This window comes from Mobula hypostoma, chromosome X1 (assembly GCF_963921235.1).
Source record: "Mobula hypostoma chromosome X1, sMobHyp1.1, whole genome shotgun sequence".
Lineage (NCBI taxonomy): Eukaryota > Metazoa > Chordata > Chondrichthyes > Myliobatiformes > Myliobatidae > Mobula > Mobula hypostoma.
Window position 1 is genome coordinate 35,128,988 of NC_086128.1, and position 14,869 is coordinate 35,143,856.

General features: G+C 41.9%; 1 protein-coding gene across 2 annotated transcripts in view; it reads right to left on the reverse strand.

Annotated features, from left to right (window-relative positions):
- Nucleotides 1-17: 17 nt before the first annotated feature.
- LOC134340243 (potassium voltage-gated channel subfamily H member 8-like) overlaps nucleotides 18-14,869 on the reverse strand; it is a 221,502-nt gene continuing 206,650 nt past the window's right edge. The window contains exons 15-17 of one of the 2 annotated variants that reach the window (XM_063037245.1): nucleotides 14,587-14,663; nucleotides 4,909-4,970; nucleotides 3,124-3,225 (exon numbers count right to left, since the gene is read on the reverse strand). In XM_063037245.1, the coding sequence (XP_062893315.1) occupies nucleotides 4,932-4,970; nucleotides 14,587-14,663 (116 nt within the window). In that variant the 3' untranslated portion in view covers nucleotides 3,124-3,225; nucleotides 4,909-4,931. Of the gene's footprint in view, nucleotides 3,226-4,908; nucleotides 4,971-14,586; nucleotides 14,664-14,869 lie in introns of both variants that reach the window. The other variant, XM_063037244.1, reaches the window with a different exon arrangement.

Consider the following 14,869-nt stretch of genomic DNA (forward strand, 5'->3'; position numbering starts at 1 on the left):
AGCCAAGAGAGTAGTAATCCAAAAAAAGTTTGGGAACCACTGATCTAGAACCAGCATTTTGACTACACTCGTCAATTACATGGATATTTTTTGGAAATTTAGCCTCCTTATAAACATTACTCTGATGACAAGTCAGCTCCTTTAACCCAGTGAGCACAAACTTTATTTTGCAGTTTGACAGCATTAATAAAATCCCTTTCTTCATAACAACAAGAATGCTTTCATTGTAAATTAACTTAGATATGAAATTACTAACACAAAGGAAATGTATTTATCAGGATAAGAATAAGAATGTCGACCTTAATTTTCTGCTTATAGCAAGAAACACAAGTTGAACTTCAAAGGGTTGAGTAGAAATATAACCTCGTGTAGAATACAATATTTAGAAGTTTAACAAGACAGCTGTCTCTATATTAACATGCAAGTAAAATGGTGACATTAAGACAATGTGCTGTTCATCCCTGCAGTCTGAAGGGAAGAATCCCTCGGTCTTTGCACTTATGGGAAGGTGAATATAACACATAAAAAACACGCTGGGTACATTTAAAAATGCATCATAATTTACATTCAATTGTCTTCTTTAACATGAAAGAAAGGTTTGCATTGTTGCCTCTTCAGTGTTTAATATTTTTTCAGAGTAGTTGTATCCTGGTTGCTCTCTGGACTGGCTACACAGAAAATGTTACGTGATTCCTTTGGTTTAGAGGTGGAGTACGTATGTGCCAATGTGTGAAGCCAGAGTGTCTGGATTACCACATATTCAAATTAACTAGATACTGATATTCCTTGGCCTTCCCACCTTGGGTTCTCAGGTGTCGTCAGACTTTTTCTTCCTTTCTTCACCAGCATGTGTGAGGTTTGGCTGATCTATCCATAGTAGCTGGCTGTGTCTGAATGCCAGCCAATACAGAAACCAGCAACCAACATGAACTGAATATAGGTTTAGATATGGAAAATATATTAACCAGGTTTCATTTATCATATGGGTTCAAATAAACTAACGCACGAACCCTGAGATTCAGATGTTCCTGATTTTAGCCTGCTCACCTCTTCCAGAAAGGTGTTATGTGGAACTCTCATTATATATATTTTTTTTTCTGGCTAACCTGTACAATTTTCAAAATAATAGAAGCAGATACTCTGTTCTCAATTCTCTACTGACTATGATCAGCTGGTAAGAGTGGTTTAGGCTGGCATATCCTCCCTCGTCTACTCTCGATTACTGAGTGTTCTTGGTACAGCGCCTGGCTACCCTGTTGGAATTGACTGCTGACCATGTTCTGCCACTCAGCGACACATTGTTTCTGAGAATGATGGAAAATTTACAAAGCAGAACAAGGCCATTCAGCACCTCATGTCAGTGTTGGTCAAAAACAGCTACCCGGTGTAAATCCACTTCTTAGCATTTGGTTATTAGCCCTACAGCTCAGGTCACTTCAAGGATTTCAGTCACAGTTGCTTTCTCAGGCCATTTATCTTCAGGGTGAAAAATTCTTTTCCCAATTCCCCTCCCCTCTCATCCTACCAATTGCAGTGTCATTTTTCGATAACTCTGCTAATGGAAATCAGTCCTCCCTATGGACTCTATACTGTAGACCACTCAGAATTTTATACAGCTTAGTTATAGTCTCTCTTCAGCCCCCTCTGTTCCAAAGAAAGCACAGCTTTATCCAACCTTTCTTCATAGCTACAGTTTTCCTGTCCTGTGGCACCACTTCACCTTCAAGTGCCTTTCTTTTTTGACAAACCGAATAGTTTTCCTTCAGATATTTCTGATTCTAGATATTGTTCAAGATCAGAAGAAGTTAAATCCTTCTTCTGTGAACCTCCACTGTAAATTAAACTAATTTCTCAGGTTGTTGCAACATTATCTCTGCAAAACGCTCCCTTATTCAAATGCAAATTGCTCTTGTCAATAGCCTAACATTGTGTTCTATTACGTCGGACTAGGAAAGGGCAGATTGATTTGCAGTTTGATACTCCTGATTCTCTGTTCCTGCCATTCATTACCTTTGAATTGTATCTTAGTGAATGCAACCCAATATAAATGACTTCATGCCCAAGGATAGCCAGCCATGAAACTCAACAACTTGTGAGCCCAAATAATCAGTTTAAAACTCATTTCCCTAAACATGTCATTTGCTCAACAGATATGAGTAACACAAGATTAAGGAAATTTACTCCAGAGCATATGGCTCCTTTGCAAATGTATTCTATGAGTCCCTGAATCAATTTCGAAACTACTTGATCTCAAGATATACATTCATCGTTTGTACCTCCCGAGTTCATATCCATCAGATCCTCCATGGAGCTCAAGCCAGTAACTGTGGAAGTGGGGAAACACTGATTGGAGCTTGGCGAACCAAAAATGTTGTGACTGGGATTGGGAATCACTGAGAAGGACTGGCCAACATTTAGAGAGACATTTTCAGACTGGCAAGGCATTGGAATGATAGAAATAAGCGGGCTGGTGGAGGGAGAGATTGTGACAGAATGCGCAGAGTTCTCTGTGGGTTGCATGGCACCTGAAGTTCTCGGTACAGATCGACCTGGACTTGCAGTGATCAGAGGAGAGTTATGTGGACTTGAAGGAAGACAGAGAGAGTGACAAGGGCTTGGTGATGTTGAAAAAGTGGGCTTTTGTGAGATTGGTGTTTGTCGTCCAGGTTTGGAGCCACTGCTCACCGGCAGCGAGGCTGGCTGAGCAACGTTTGGAGAGGCAGCAACTGACTGAGTAAGATTTCGATTTATGTCTGTGAGAGTCACTGGGCTCTCTCTTTGATCTCCCACAGTCACCTGATAATGAAAGGATGCCACCGGACTTGAGACTGCATGGAAGCAGTCCAGCACTGGATGAAGTTCCACATCTGCTGTCCTTTGGCATGACACTGTTGCCCTCACAGAGCTTCCAGGATAGCATCCAGCCGAATGGCTGTTGTAATTCCATGAGCTGGGAACTTCTGTGCTTCGGCTGAGCTGAGCCATAGGAAATGGTCCAGACTGCACACGAAGAGTGGACTGCTGTAAAGAATGTGAGCATCTTGGTTGCCATTCATTCCCACTGCTATCAGTAGAAGGAGATGAAGAAGAAGCCATGGAGACACCATATGGTGCGTAGGCCATTGCAGGTGTGTACTGCTGAGCAGACATTTGCCTTTGAAGAAGGTGCATCATATGATGAAGCTCCTTGGCGAGATGAGATACCTCCTGATTTAGATTATTCATCTGCAAATAAATAAACAAGTCATGTTCTTGTCAGCCGAATGGTTCTGTTGTATTTATTTCAAGTAGTTATTGTATTAATTATAATGTAGATCCATAATTGAACAAAAAAAAGCTGAATAAATGATATAAAGACAGTACTAAATAAATTTACCACAAAGTAGTACCTATTTATACAATAGGTATGAAGTATTAGCATGTCTAGATTTTGGATTATACAATCATAGGCTTAAACAATGTGCCACAGATGGCAATGCACAAATACATAAAACACACAATAAATTCAAAATATAGACGATGATAAGCCACCATTTCAACTGATTTAAGTTTGTTTTCTTCATCTTCTTGCTTTTGATCAGAACAATGTGGAAGAATTAGCAACAGCAGCACAGTTTGGCATCAGGTTCAATTATAATAGGCTGATACACTCATGCTCTATTATGACCTAGTGAGGATGAACAGTACTTTTGGGAGTGTTTTTCAATAATAAGTGAACACCATTGGAAATGGAGAACAGAAAATTAGTGGAATAAGATAATAATTCTGCAATATTTCTGCTACTTCACATAAATTCAATTTTTATTTGGAGTAAGTAGGCAGCAGAGATATTGTCCAAAATCATTAAGAAATTTCTGAGAATAATCTCTTCCCTACTCAAAAAAGTGGCATATGTTGAACTAATAGTTTTGATGCATATTTCTAGAATTCTGAAGCATCACCCATGGCATGCTCTGCTGTGTGAACGCTACTAATGATTTCTCCATGGGACTTCATATGTGAAGCTGCCATTAAGCAAGTGGAAAGTGTCAGCTTTTCGACTTCTTTCTGCTGTGTGGGTGAAATTGTTAAATATAATTAGCGCAATAAACCAGACACTCAAGCAATCTCACTCATTAAGTTCTGTTCATTTTCTTTTCTCTTTGAGGCAATCTGCCTGTTAACATTGCCATGAATGAGCATCGCTCTGGGGCAAATGCTGGCTGAATGCCTTGTGTCAGAGTTTGCAAAATAACCACCCATGCAAGTGAAACTTTTTGCACTGCATCCTGGAAGGTGAAGTACAGACTTCACCATTAGTTAGGTTCATTAATCTAATGCCATACCTAAACCATGTAGACAAAGCATAATGTACAGAATGGTTGATCATTGATCTTTGTAATATTAGCAGATTTTAATAAACAAATGAAAAGAAAATGTAACAAATTTAACTCTGAGGAAACAAAAAAAAAGTCCTCATCATGACTCAATGACTCTGTAACTGTCCTAATGGCGTAACTTAATGTAGAACAGGAGCGCTGTGGTAATGTCAGTGTATCAATTAACCAGGAGCTGCATTACTAACTTGAGACTTGACTTCAAATCTCATCTTTTCAGCTGGGAAATTTAAATTCAGTAAATTAAATATGAAACGCAAAGTTATTGATGATTTTATAACCATTAGATTGTCATTAAAACCTCACAAGATTTCTCGTATTCTCTTGAGAAAAGAATTTACTGTTATCACCCTGTGTCTCCAAAGCCATAGTGTCATGTACTGACTCTCAATTGACCTCTGAAATGGCTCAACAAGCAATTCAATGTTAATTTAGGATGGGAAATAAGTGTAGGCCCAGCCAAAGAATCCTACATCCAATAAATGAATCAAAGAGGAGCCGGGTGACGTTCACAATATGTGCTCAAACATACCTGAATAAGGTAGTAGAGCTCAATTAGTTCCTGTGGAACTGTATCCAGTTAGGAGTCAATGCCTTCAGGAGTAAATTAGTAAGAAGACATAAAATAAAAAAGATGTTGGAAAATGAAACCAACTTTTATATTTGCACTCTAACTATATTAATTTTTCTCCAATCATGCATGGTTCAAAACAAAGAAATTGTTCTGGACCAAACGTCTGCCTTAACAAATCAACCAACCAAGAACGTACTAACGAAAGATTATTGACTTGAAACATTAACTGCATTTCCCCTTCATGGATGTCCCCCGATGTGTGGAGTGTTTTGAACATTTTCTGCTTTGACATGCTATTGCAGAGTGATGTATGCAGAACAACACAAAAATACCAATGAGAATGGTAAAAGGGAGTGCTGGTGGAGGAATAAAACTGTCCACATTTTATTAAATTGCATTATAGGATGTTTCTCAAATATCTATTTAACCAGGTGTGTCAGTTCCTTTTCTCTTCTGAAGGATGACGCCACTGACAATTCAGCTCTCCTTCAGAATTGTGACGTGGTTTGGCTGTGTTATATGTTTGATGTCAGAACTCTTGACTTAAAGGATAGGAATATATAGGAGACTTTCTGTGTACACACTTTGGTTCTTGTTGCTGGAAAAATAATCTGCCTAGGGATTTAGTTCCCAATAGGTAGTAGTAGATATATACTTAGGTGCAATGTAGCATTGTAGTCTGCTTCAGAATTTCAGACCAAGGGTATAGTGTACTGACTAAGGTCTGGAATAGTTCACAACAAGATCTCAAAGCTCTCTCCCACTGATGCTGCCGGACCTGCTGAGTGCTTCCCAATTTACAGTTTTTGTTGTATTTCCAACATAGGCAGTATTTTTCTTCTAATGTTTTTTAGTTTTCCCTGGTTAGAATTCTTGTTTTATATGTTTTTTTTTGTGTTTATATACATGCCACCAATTTTAATGGCTTTATTTTAAAACTAAAACCAATTTCTAGTTTTGGAAAAACTTATCTGGAGTATGAAGAGAAGGAACTGTGTTAAATAGTGCTTTATTTATATATTGGGAAGATCAACAGTAGAGAATAATGTGGGCAACATGGTAGCATAGTGGTTAGCATTATGCTATTACACATAATCGGACACAAATGACACATTTCACTATGTTTCAATGTACATATTGTAAATAAAGATAGTATTTAAACTTTAGAGCAAAGAAAAGCCTATGCTATATAAATTATGTAAAATAATTGTACTTTGGTGAGAAAAATATTCTTTCTGACTTTTTGATGAACCTTACAGTGATTAAGCTCTGGAAAGTGAAGGGGTTTTAGTTATTCTTTGCAACACATACAAAATTCTGAAGGAACTCAGCAGGTCAGGCAGCATCTATGGAAATGAATAAACAGTCGATGTTTTGGGCCAAGACCCTTCTTTGGAACTGAAAAGGAAGGGGGAGGATGCCAGAATGAAAAAAGTTGGGGGAGAGGAATGAGAATAGCTGGAAGGCGATGGGTGAAGCCAGGTGGGTGGGAAAGGTAAAGGGCTGGAGAGGAATGAATCTGATAGGAGAGGAGACTGGACCATAGGAGAAAGGGAAGGAGGAGGGGCACTAGGGGGAGGTGATAGGCAGGTGAGAAGAGGTAAGAGGTCAGAGTGGGGAATAGAAGAAGAGGAAAGAGGGAGGGAAAAATATTTTTTTACCAGAAGAAGAAATTGATATTCATATCATCAGGTTGGAGGCTACCCAGACAGAATATATGGCGTTGTTCCTCTGCTCTGATTGTGGTCTCATCTTGGCACAAGAGGAGGCAATGGACTGGCATGTCAGAATGGGAATGGGAATCGTAATTAAAACGTTTGGCCACCAGGAGGTTCTGCTTTTGGAGATTGGAGTGGAGATGATTGATGAAGCAGTTTCCCAAGTTATGGTGGGTGTTACCATTGGAGAGGAGGCTGCATCAGGAGCACCGGACACAACAGACAACCCCAGCAGTTGTTTGGGACCCTGAATGGAAGTTAGGGAGGAAGTTAAAGGGCAGGTGCAGATTAGTGGGAAGGGATGAATGGACAAGGGAATCACAGAGGGAGCAATCCCTGCGGAAAGTTGGGGGGCAGGGTGGTGGGCATGTAAAGATTAATTTCCTGGTAGGATCCCTTTGGAGATGGCAGAGGTTGTGGAGGATGATGTGTTAGATGTGGAGGCTCACGGGGTGGTAGGTAAGAACAAAAGGAACTCTATCACTGTTAAGGTGTCGGGAAGATAAGGTGAGTGTGGATATTCAGGAAATGGATAAAATGTGGGTGAGGGCGGCATTAATAGTGGAGGAAAGGAAACCCCATTCTTTGAAGTAAGAGGACATCTCTGATGTCCTGGAAAGGAAAGCCGCATCCTGGGAACAGATGTGCCGTAGATGAGGGAACTACTATCATTTATGAGGGAACTATGTATCATTTTTACAGGAGAAAGTGTAGGAAGAGGTATAGTCAATATAACCATGGGAATTGGTAGGTTTATAAAAGATGTCGGTTGACACTTTGAGAGGGTGGTGTCAGAAATGGGCCAAGTAAATTTAAGGGCAGGGTGGAAGTTAGAAGAAAAGTTGGTTAAATTGATGAGCTCAGTATGGGTGCATGAAGCAGCTCCAATGCGGTCGTTAGTGTAGCGGAGAAAGGGCTGGGGAGCATTACTGGGGCAGGCTTGGACCATGGACTGTTCTACATAGCCAACAAAAAGGCAGGCGTAGCTGGGACCCATGTGAGTGCCCATGGCTACCCCTCCAGTCTGGAGAAATTGGGAGGAACCGAAGGAAAATTTGCTGAGGGTGAGGACCAGTTCTGCCAGACGGAGGAGGGTGATGGTGGAGGAGAACTGGATGTTTCTTTTGTTGAGAAAGAAGCGGAGAGCTTTGAGGCCTTCTTGATGGAAGATAGAAGTGTATAGGGACTGAACATCCACGGTGAAGATGAGACGGTCAGGGACAGGGAATTGAAAGGTACTGAGGAGATTGAGAGCATGAGAAGTGTTGCGGATGTAGGTGGAAAGAGACTGAACCACGGGGGATTCTTTATCAGATAGTGAGTATGAAATCCAAGTTTAGGTGAATCATGACTGTTTGACTGTTTTATGTGAATAGATATTACAGTGTAATAAAAAGCTGATTATTCCCCAGTTGAACAGCGCAATTTCTTCCGTTTTCCTCCGAGAGTAATTTATCCCTACATTTTGTCTGGTTAACCAAGGAAGATATCACTGATGAACCTGTTCCTATTCTAAATTAGATAAGAGAAAAAAAAAACTCCAAAATGTTTCACTGCATTAGAAAATCTAAAAGTAGGAAAGCAGTGAGGTTGAAAGGTGTTGGTGTTCAGAAGGACCAGGGTGTCTTTGTGCACAATTTATTGAAAGTTAATTTTCAGTTTCTGCAAGTATTTGGAAAAGCAAAGGGTATGTTGGCTCTCTCGCAAAAACGGTGGTTTGCTTGGAATATATAGAGCCCTGATAAGATGATTGCGGACGATGCTGGTCTGCCTCCCGAAGGAGCATTATACTTAATGCAGCGGAGCTTTATAACATCGATTCCCAAGATGAGGGGTTTTGTCAGATAATTATGCAGGCCAAACTGTATTGACTTGTGTTTCAATGAACAAGAGATGATTTCATTGAAATATTTATAATTATTAACAGACTCTGATGCAAAGAGGCTATTTATCTTGATGCAGGAGTTCTGAACAAGAGAGTCCCAGTCTCAAAGTAAAGGACAGGCCAGTCAGGACAGAGGTGAGAAGAAATTTCTTCACCCAGAGGTTGTGGAGACTCGGTTGCTAGGTGTACGGCAAGAAAGAGACATTAAGGGAATCAAGGCATGGGTGGTTTGTGCAGGACAGTGGCACTGAGGTAAAAGCTCATGCATGATCCGATTGTAAGACAGAGGAAGCATGAGGGGTGCACTGGCCTTTGTTTCTATTTCTATGATCGTATGTTTGCATTCTTAATGGGTTTGGTGTTTCATAATGCAGCTCTGTACAGGAATCCATCAGTGATCCATGATGGTCAAATCCATCTATTCACTTCTCAGTATGCCCATAATTGCCAGCAACTTCAGAAATTGAACATGGGTCTTTATGGCTTCCATACATGAGCCATCAGTGGGCAGCGTGCCCCTTCAAGAAATAGGGTCTGCAGCTGCTGGAGATCCAAAGCAACACACACAACATGTTGGAGGAACTCAGGCTGCATCTGTGGAGAGGGAAAAAAGAGTCGACATCTTGGGCCAAGACTCTTCATCAGGACACATGAATGGAGGGACACGCTAATGAAGGGCCTATAAACTGTTGCAAAATGCAGTCAATTCTAAAGTTTTTTTTAAACATTTGCTTATAGGATTGTGATGGGACTGGTAAGCAGACATTTACTTCTCACCCCTACCTGACCTCAGTAGGCTATGCCAGAAGGTACTAGCTAGATTAATGAGTCCAGAGTCACGTGTGACCAGCTTGGGTAACATAGTTAATTTTCTTTTTTAAAGGATATTAATGAAAGTTGGCACTTTTTGGTGCTCCACAGTTCATAAGGAGACATTGGATTTATAGAGGGAGAGAGAGAGTTCAAAAGAAGCAAGCGGGGCAGTCACCACACTTTGCATGCCACTGTTCCAGAGGAGACATTGGATTGTGCATAGTCAGGCACTTGGCAAGGTCCAATAAAAAGAAGTACGGTTTAAGTGGAGCGGCCGTTGTGTCAGAGGCCAGGGTATGGTGGGGACTTGGGTCTTAAGCTCATTGAAGCTCCAGCAAGGAGAGGCATATGGAGGTAGGTAGATCTTTTTCATGATTTTTTTGTTTCTTTCTTTCTTATTGCAGACTTGGAGCAGTGGGAATGCCAGGCAGGATAGTGGAATGCTCCTCTTGCGGGATGTGGGAAAGTAGGGTGACCCCCAGTGTCCCTGACAACTACAACTGCGAGAAGTGCAGCCAGCTGCAGCTTCTAACGCTCCATGTGAAGGAGTTGGAGCTGGAAATGGACAAACTCTGGATCATTTGGGTGGCTGAGCGGTTGATGGACAGGACACACAGGGAGGTAGTTACACCCAAAGTGCAGGACACAGGTAACTTCGTGATCGTCATGAGGGGGAAAGGGGATAGGCAGTCAGTGCAGAGTACCCATGTGGCCGTCCCCCTCAGCAACAGGTATACCGCTTTGGATACTGTTTGGAGGAATGACCTAGCAGAGGAAAGCCACAGCAGTCAGGTCTGTGGCTCTGAAGGGAAGTATGCAGAAGAAGCAAGCTGCAGTGATAGGGGACTCATTAGAGGAACAGAAAGAAGGTTCAGTGGACAGGAGCCAGATTCACAAATGGCATGTTGCCTCCTGGGTGCCACGGTCTGGGACATCTCAGATCAAATCCACAGCACTCTTAAGTAGGAGTACCAATGACATGGGTAGGAAGGATGACAAGGTCCTGCAAAGTGGCTTCAATGAGTTAGGCGCTAAGTTAAAGGACAGGACCTCCAGGGTTGTGATCTCAGGATTGCTACCCGTGCCACATGATAGTGAGGGCAGAAGTAGGAAGATCATACAGTTTAACACGTGGCTAAGGAGATAGTGCAGGAGGGAGGGCTTCAGATTTTTGGATCGTCGGGTTCTCTCCCAGGGAAGGTGGGACCTGAACAAAAGGGAAGGTTTGCACCTGAACTGGAGGGGGACTAATATCCTTGTGGGAAGGGTTTCTGGTACTGCACATGGGGCGGGGTAAACTAGAGTTGCAGGGGAATGGGAACCAGAGCACCAGAACCGATAGTGGAGAGGTTATGGAGAAAGATGCTGTTAAGCCAACATACAAAGTCAGGAATCAAAAGACTGAGCATAGTGGGACTAATGTTGCAAGTTGTGTGTATTTCAATGCAAGGAGTATTGTAGGAAAGTCGGATGAGCTTAGAGCATGGATCAGCATGTGGAATTATGATATTGTAGCTATTACTGAGACTTGGTTCCAGGAGAGGCAGGACTGGCAGCTCAGTGTTCCAGGGTTCCGTTATTTTAAATGTGATAGAGCAGGAGGGATTGCAGGGGGAGGCGTGTCATTACTAGTCAGGGAAAATGTCACGGCAGTGCTCTGTCTAGTCTGTCCAAACTGAGAGGTTGTGTAGAGGGGCTTTATGGGTAGAACTGAGGAATAAGAAAGGTATGACAAAGTTATGTTACTATATTGTAGACCACCCAAAATTGCACCGGATTTAGAGGAGCAAATTTGTAGAGAGGTCGCAGACTGTTGCAAGAAACATAAGTTTGTAATAGTCGGTGATTTTAACTTTCCACATATTGACTGGGAATCCCATACTGTAAGAGGGCTGGATGGAAGGAGTTTGTCAAATGTGTTCAGGAAAGTTTCCTTAATCAATACACAGAAATCCCAACTAGAGAGTCTGTGATTCTAGATCTCCTATTAGGGAATCAGACAGGGCAGGTGATGGAAGTTTGTGTAAGGGAACACTTTGGATCTACAGATCATAATGCCATTAGTTTCAAGGTAATTATGGAAAAGGATAGATCTAGTCCTGAAATTGAGATTCTAAATTGGAGAAAGTCCAATTTTGATGGTATTGGAAAGGATCTGGCAAATGTGGCTTGGGATGGACTGTTTTCTGGTAAAGGAGTGCTTAGTAAATGAGAACCCTTCAAAAGTGAAATTTTTGAGAGTATAGAGTTTTGTATGTTCCTGTCAGAATAAAAGGCAAGGATAACAGGTTTAGGGAACGTTGGCTTTCAGCTGATGTTGAGGCCCTGGTTAACAAAAAGAAGGAAGTGCATAGCAGGTATAGACATGTAGGAACAAGTGAGATACTTGAGGAGTGTAAGAAATGCAAGGGAACACTTAAGAAAAAAATCAGGAGGGCTAAAAGAAGACATGAGATTGCTCTAGCAGACAAGGTGAAGGAGTATCCTAAGGGATTCTACAGATATATTAAGAGGATAGGGTTGCAGGGGACAAAACTGGTCCTCTGATAGATTTGAATGGTAATCTATGTGTGGAGCCAAAAGAGATGGGAGAGATCTTAAATGGGTTTTTTTGTATCTGTATTTACTTGTGAGACAGACACAGAGTCTATCTTAGTGAGGCAAAGCAGCAGTGAGGTCATGGACCCTAAACAGATTACAGAGCAGGCGTTGTTTGCTGTCTTCAGGAAAATTAGGGTGTAAAAACTCTCATGGCCTGACAAGGTGTTCCCTCGGACCCTGGGAGGCAAGTACAGAAATTGCATGAGAGCTAGTAGATATATTTAAAACATCTTTAGCCAAGGTGAGGTGCTGGAGGATTGGAGGATAGCTTGTGATGTTCCATTGTTTAAGAAAGGCTTTAAAAATAAGCTAGGAAATTGTAGGCCAGTGAGCCTGACATCAGTAGTGGGCAAGTTTTTGGAAGGTATTATAAGGCACCGGATATATGAGTATTTGGATAGACACGGACTAATCAGGAATAGTCAATATAGCTTGGTGCGTGATAGGTCGTGTCTAACGAATCCTATAGTGTTTTTTGAGGAAGTTACCAAGAATGTAGTTGAAGGCAGTGGATGTTGTCTTCATGGACTTTAGCAAGGCCTTTGACAACGTCCCACATGGGAGGTTGTTCAAGAAGATTCACTCGATTGGCATTGAAGATGAGGTAGTAAGTTGGAGTGTTGGAGCGTGGCCAAGTGGTTAAAGCGTTTGTCTAGTGACTTGAAGGTAGCTAGTTCGAGCCTTGGCTGAGGCAGCATGTGTAAGGCACCTAACCACACATTGTTCTGCGACGACACAGGTGCCAAGCTGTATAGGTCCTAGTGCCCTTCCCTTGGACAACATCGGTGGCTTGGAGAGGGGAGACTTGCAGCATGGGCAACTGCTGGTCTTCCATACAACCTTGCCCAGGCCTGCGCCCTGGAAACTTTCCAAGGCGCAAATCCATGGTCTCATGAGACTAATGGATGCCTGTAAAGTTGGATTAGACATTAGTTTCACTAGAGAAGCCAGAGAGTGGTAGTAGATGGTTACCTCACTGACTGGAGGTCTGTTGCTAGTCATGTGCCATAGGGATTGGTGCTGGGTCCATTGTTGTTTGTCATTTATATCAACAATCTGCATGATAATGTGATTAACTAGATCAACAAATTTGTGGATGACAGCAAGTCTGGAGAGTGGTAGTGGACAGCGAGGAAGACTATCAAAGGATCTGGACCAGCTGGAAAAATGGGTTCAAAAATGGCAGATGGAATTTAATGCAGACATTAATTACACTTTGGAAAGCCCAACCAGGGTAGGTCTTACACAGAGAGAGGTAGGGCTCTCTGGAGTGTGGTAGAACAGAGGGATCTGGGAATACAGATCCATAGTTCCTTGAAAATGGTGTCACAGGTAGATAGAGTCATAAAAGAAAACTTTTGGCACATCATAAATCAACATATTGAGTACAGGAGTTGAGATGTTATGTTGAAATTGTATAAGACATTGGTGAAGCTTAATTTGGAGTATCATGTGTAGTTTTGGTCACCAACCTAACAGGAAAGATGTAAATAAGATTGAAAGAATGCAGAGAAAACTTATAAGGATGTTGCTGTGTCTTGAGGACCTGAGTTGTAGGGAAAAATTGAACAGGTTAGGACTTTATTCCCTAGAATATGAAAGATTGAGGGGAGATTTGATAGAGGTATACAAATTATGAGGGGTATAGATAGGGCAAATGCAAGCAGGCTTTTTTCCACTGAGGTTGCGTGAGACTAGAACTGGAGGTCATGGGTTAAGGGTGAAAGGTGAAATGTTTAAGGGGAACATAAGGGGGAACTTCTTCACTCTGAAGCTGGTGAGCGTGTGGAACGAGCTGCCAGTGGAAGTGATGGATGCAGGTTCAATGTCAACATTTAAGAGAAATTTGGATAGGTACATGGATGGGAGGGGTATGGAGGGCTATGGTCTGGGTTCAGGTCGATGGGACTCGGCAGATTAATGGTTTGGCATGGACTAGATGGGCTGAAGGGCCTGTTTCTGTGCTGTAGTGTTCTATGACTCTATAACAAAATAGACTACTAACAACAAGCTGGCTGTTTCTTGGTCACTATGGAGATGACTTTTTAAAAAAATTCTGGGTTTATTTTATTACTTGATTTTAAACTCTCCAGCTGTCACAGTGGGATTTGAACTCATGTCTTATTATGACTAGATCTCTGCATGCTGGTGCAGTAATTTTGCCTCCGTGCTACCAAACCCTCAAGCTAACAGGTGCAAGATGGACAGGAGGAACTAACAATGCTTCAGGCAGAAGCTGGAAGATGCTTCCCACACAGTATTTACTGCTACAGCTCCAAATGGGAATCTGGGAATTGCTTGTGCCAATGAAAACTATCCAGTCAGCAGTTTCCCAAGATCACTGATAATTTCAGTAATTGCAACAATTCCTCAACGTGTGTTCCCTAGTATTATGCCACAAGGAGATGAAGTGCGTTAAAATTTCATGCAGTGCTTAGATGATGAGAGAATAATCAGAAGACAAGTTCCCAACATGTTGCTTCTGTCCACGTATACTTCCATGCTGTACCTCTTGTTATGACCAGGATATCAATGTTGGAACTCTGAATAGCCTGCTTCCAGTGGCAGCTCAGCCCTGATATAACATGAATTACTTGAGAGTTTCCCCACATACTTTACCTCCTGATTAAGTCGGCAGATGTTCTGCTTTATTTCCTGTGCCTCAGCTGCTGCAGTGGAATTCCCCTGAGATAAAGCTGTCAACAAAAGACAGTATTGTTAAAAGGTACCTAGGGCAAAGAAATGGAGGGGGGGTGGTGGTGTTGGGGAAAACAGAGAAAACAAATCAGTGAGCCAACAGAAGGTAGGTTTAATATGGTTGCCTGTGACAGAAACTGAGATTATCAGTGGAAGTGTTGAAAGGTTTGTACGTTCTCCCCATGTCCACACACGTTTCCTCCAG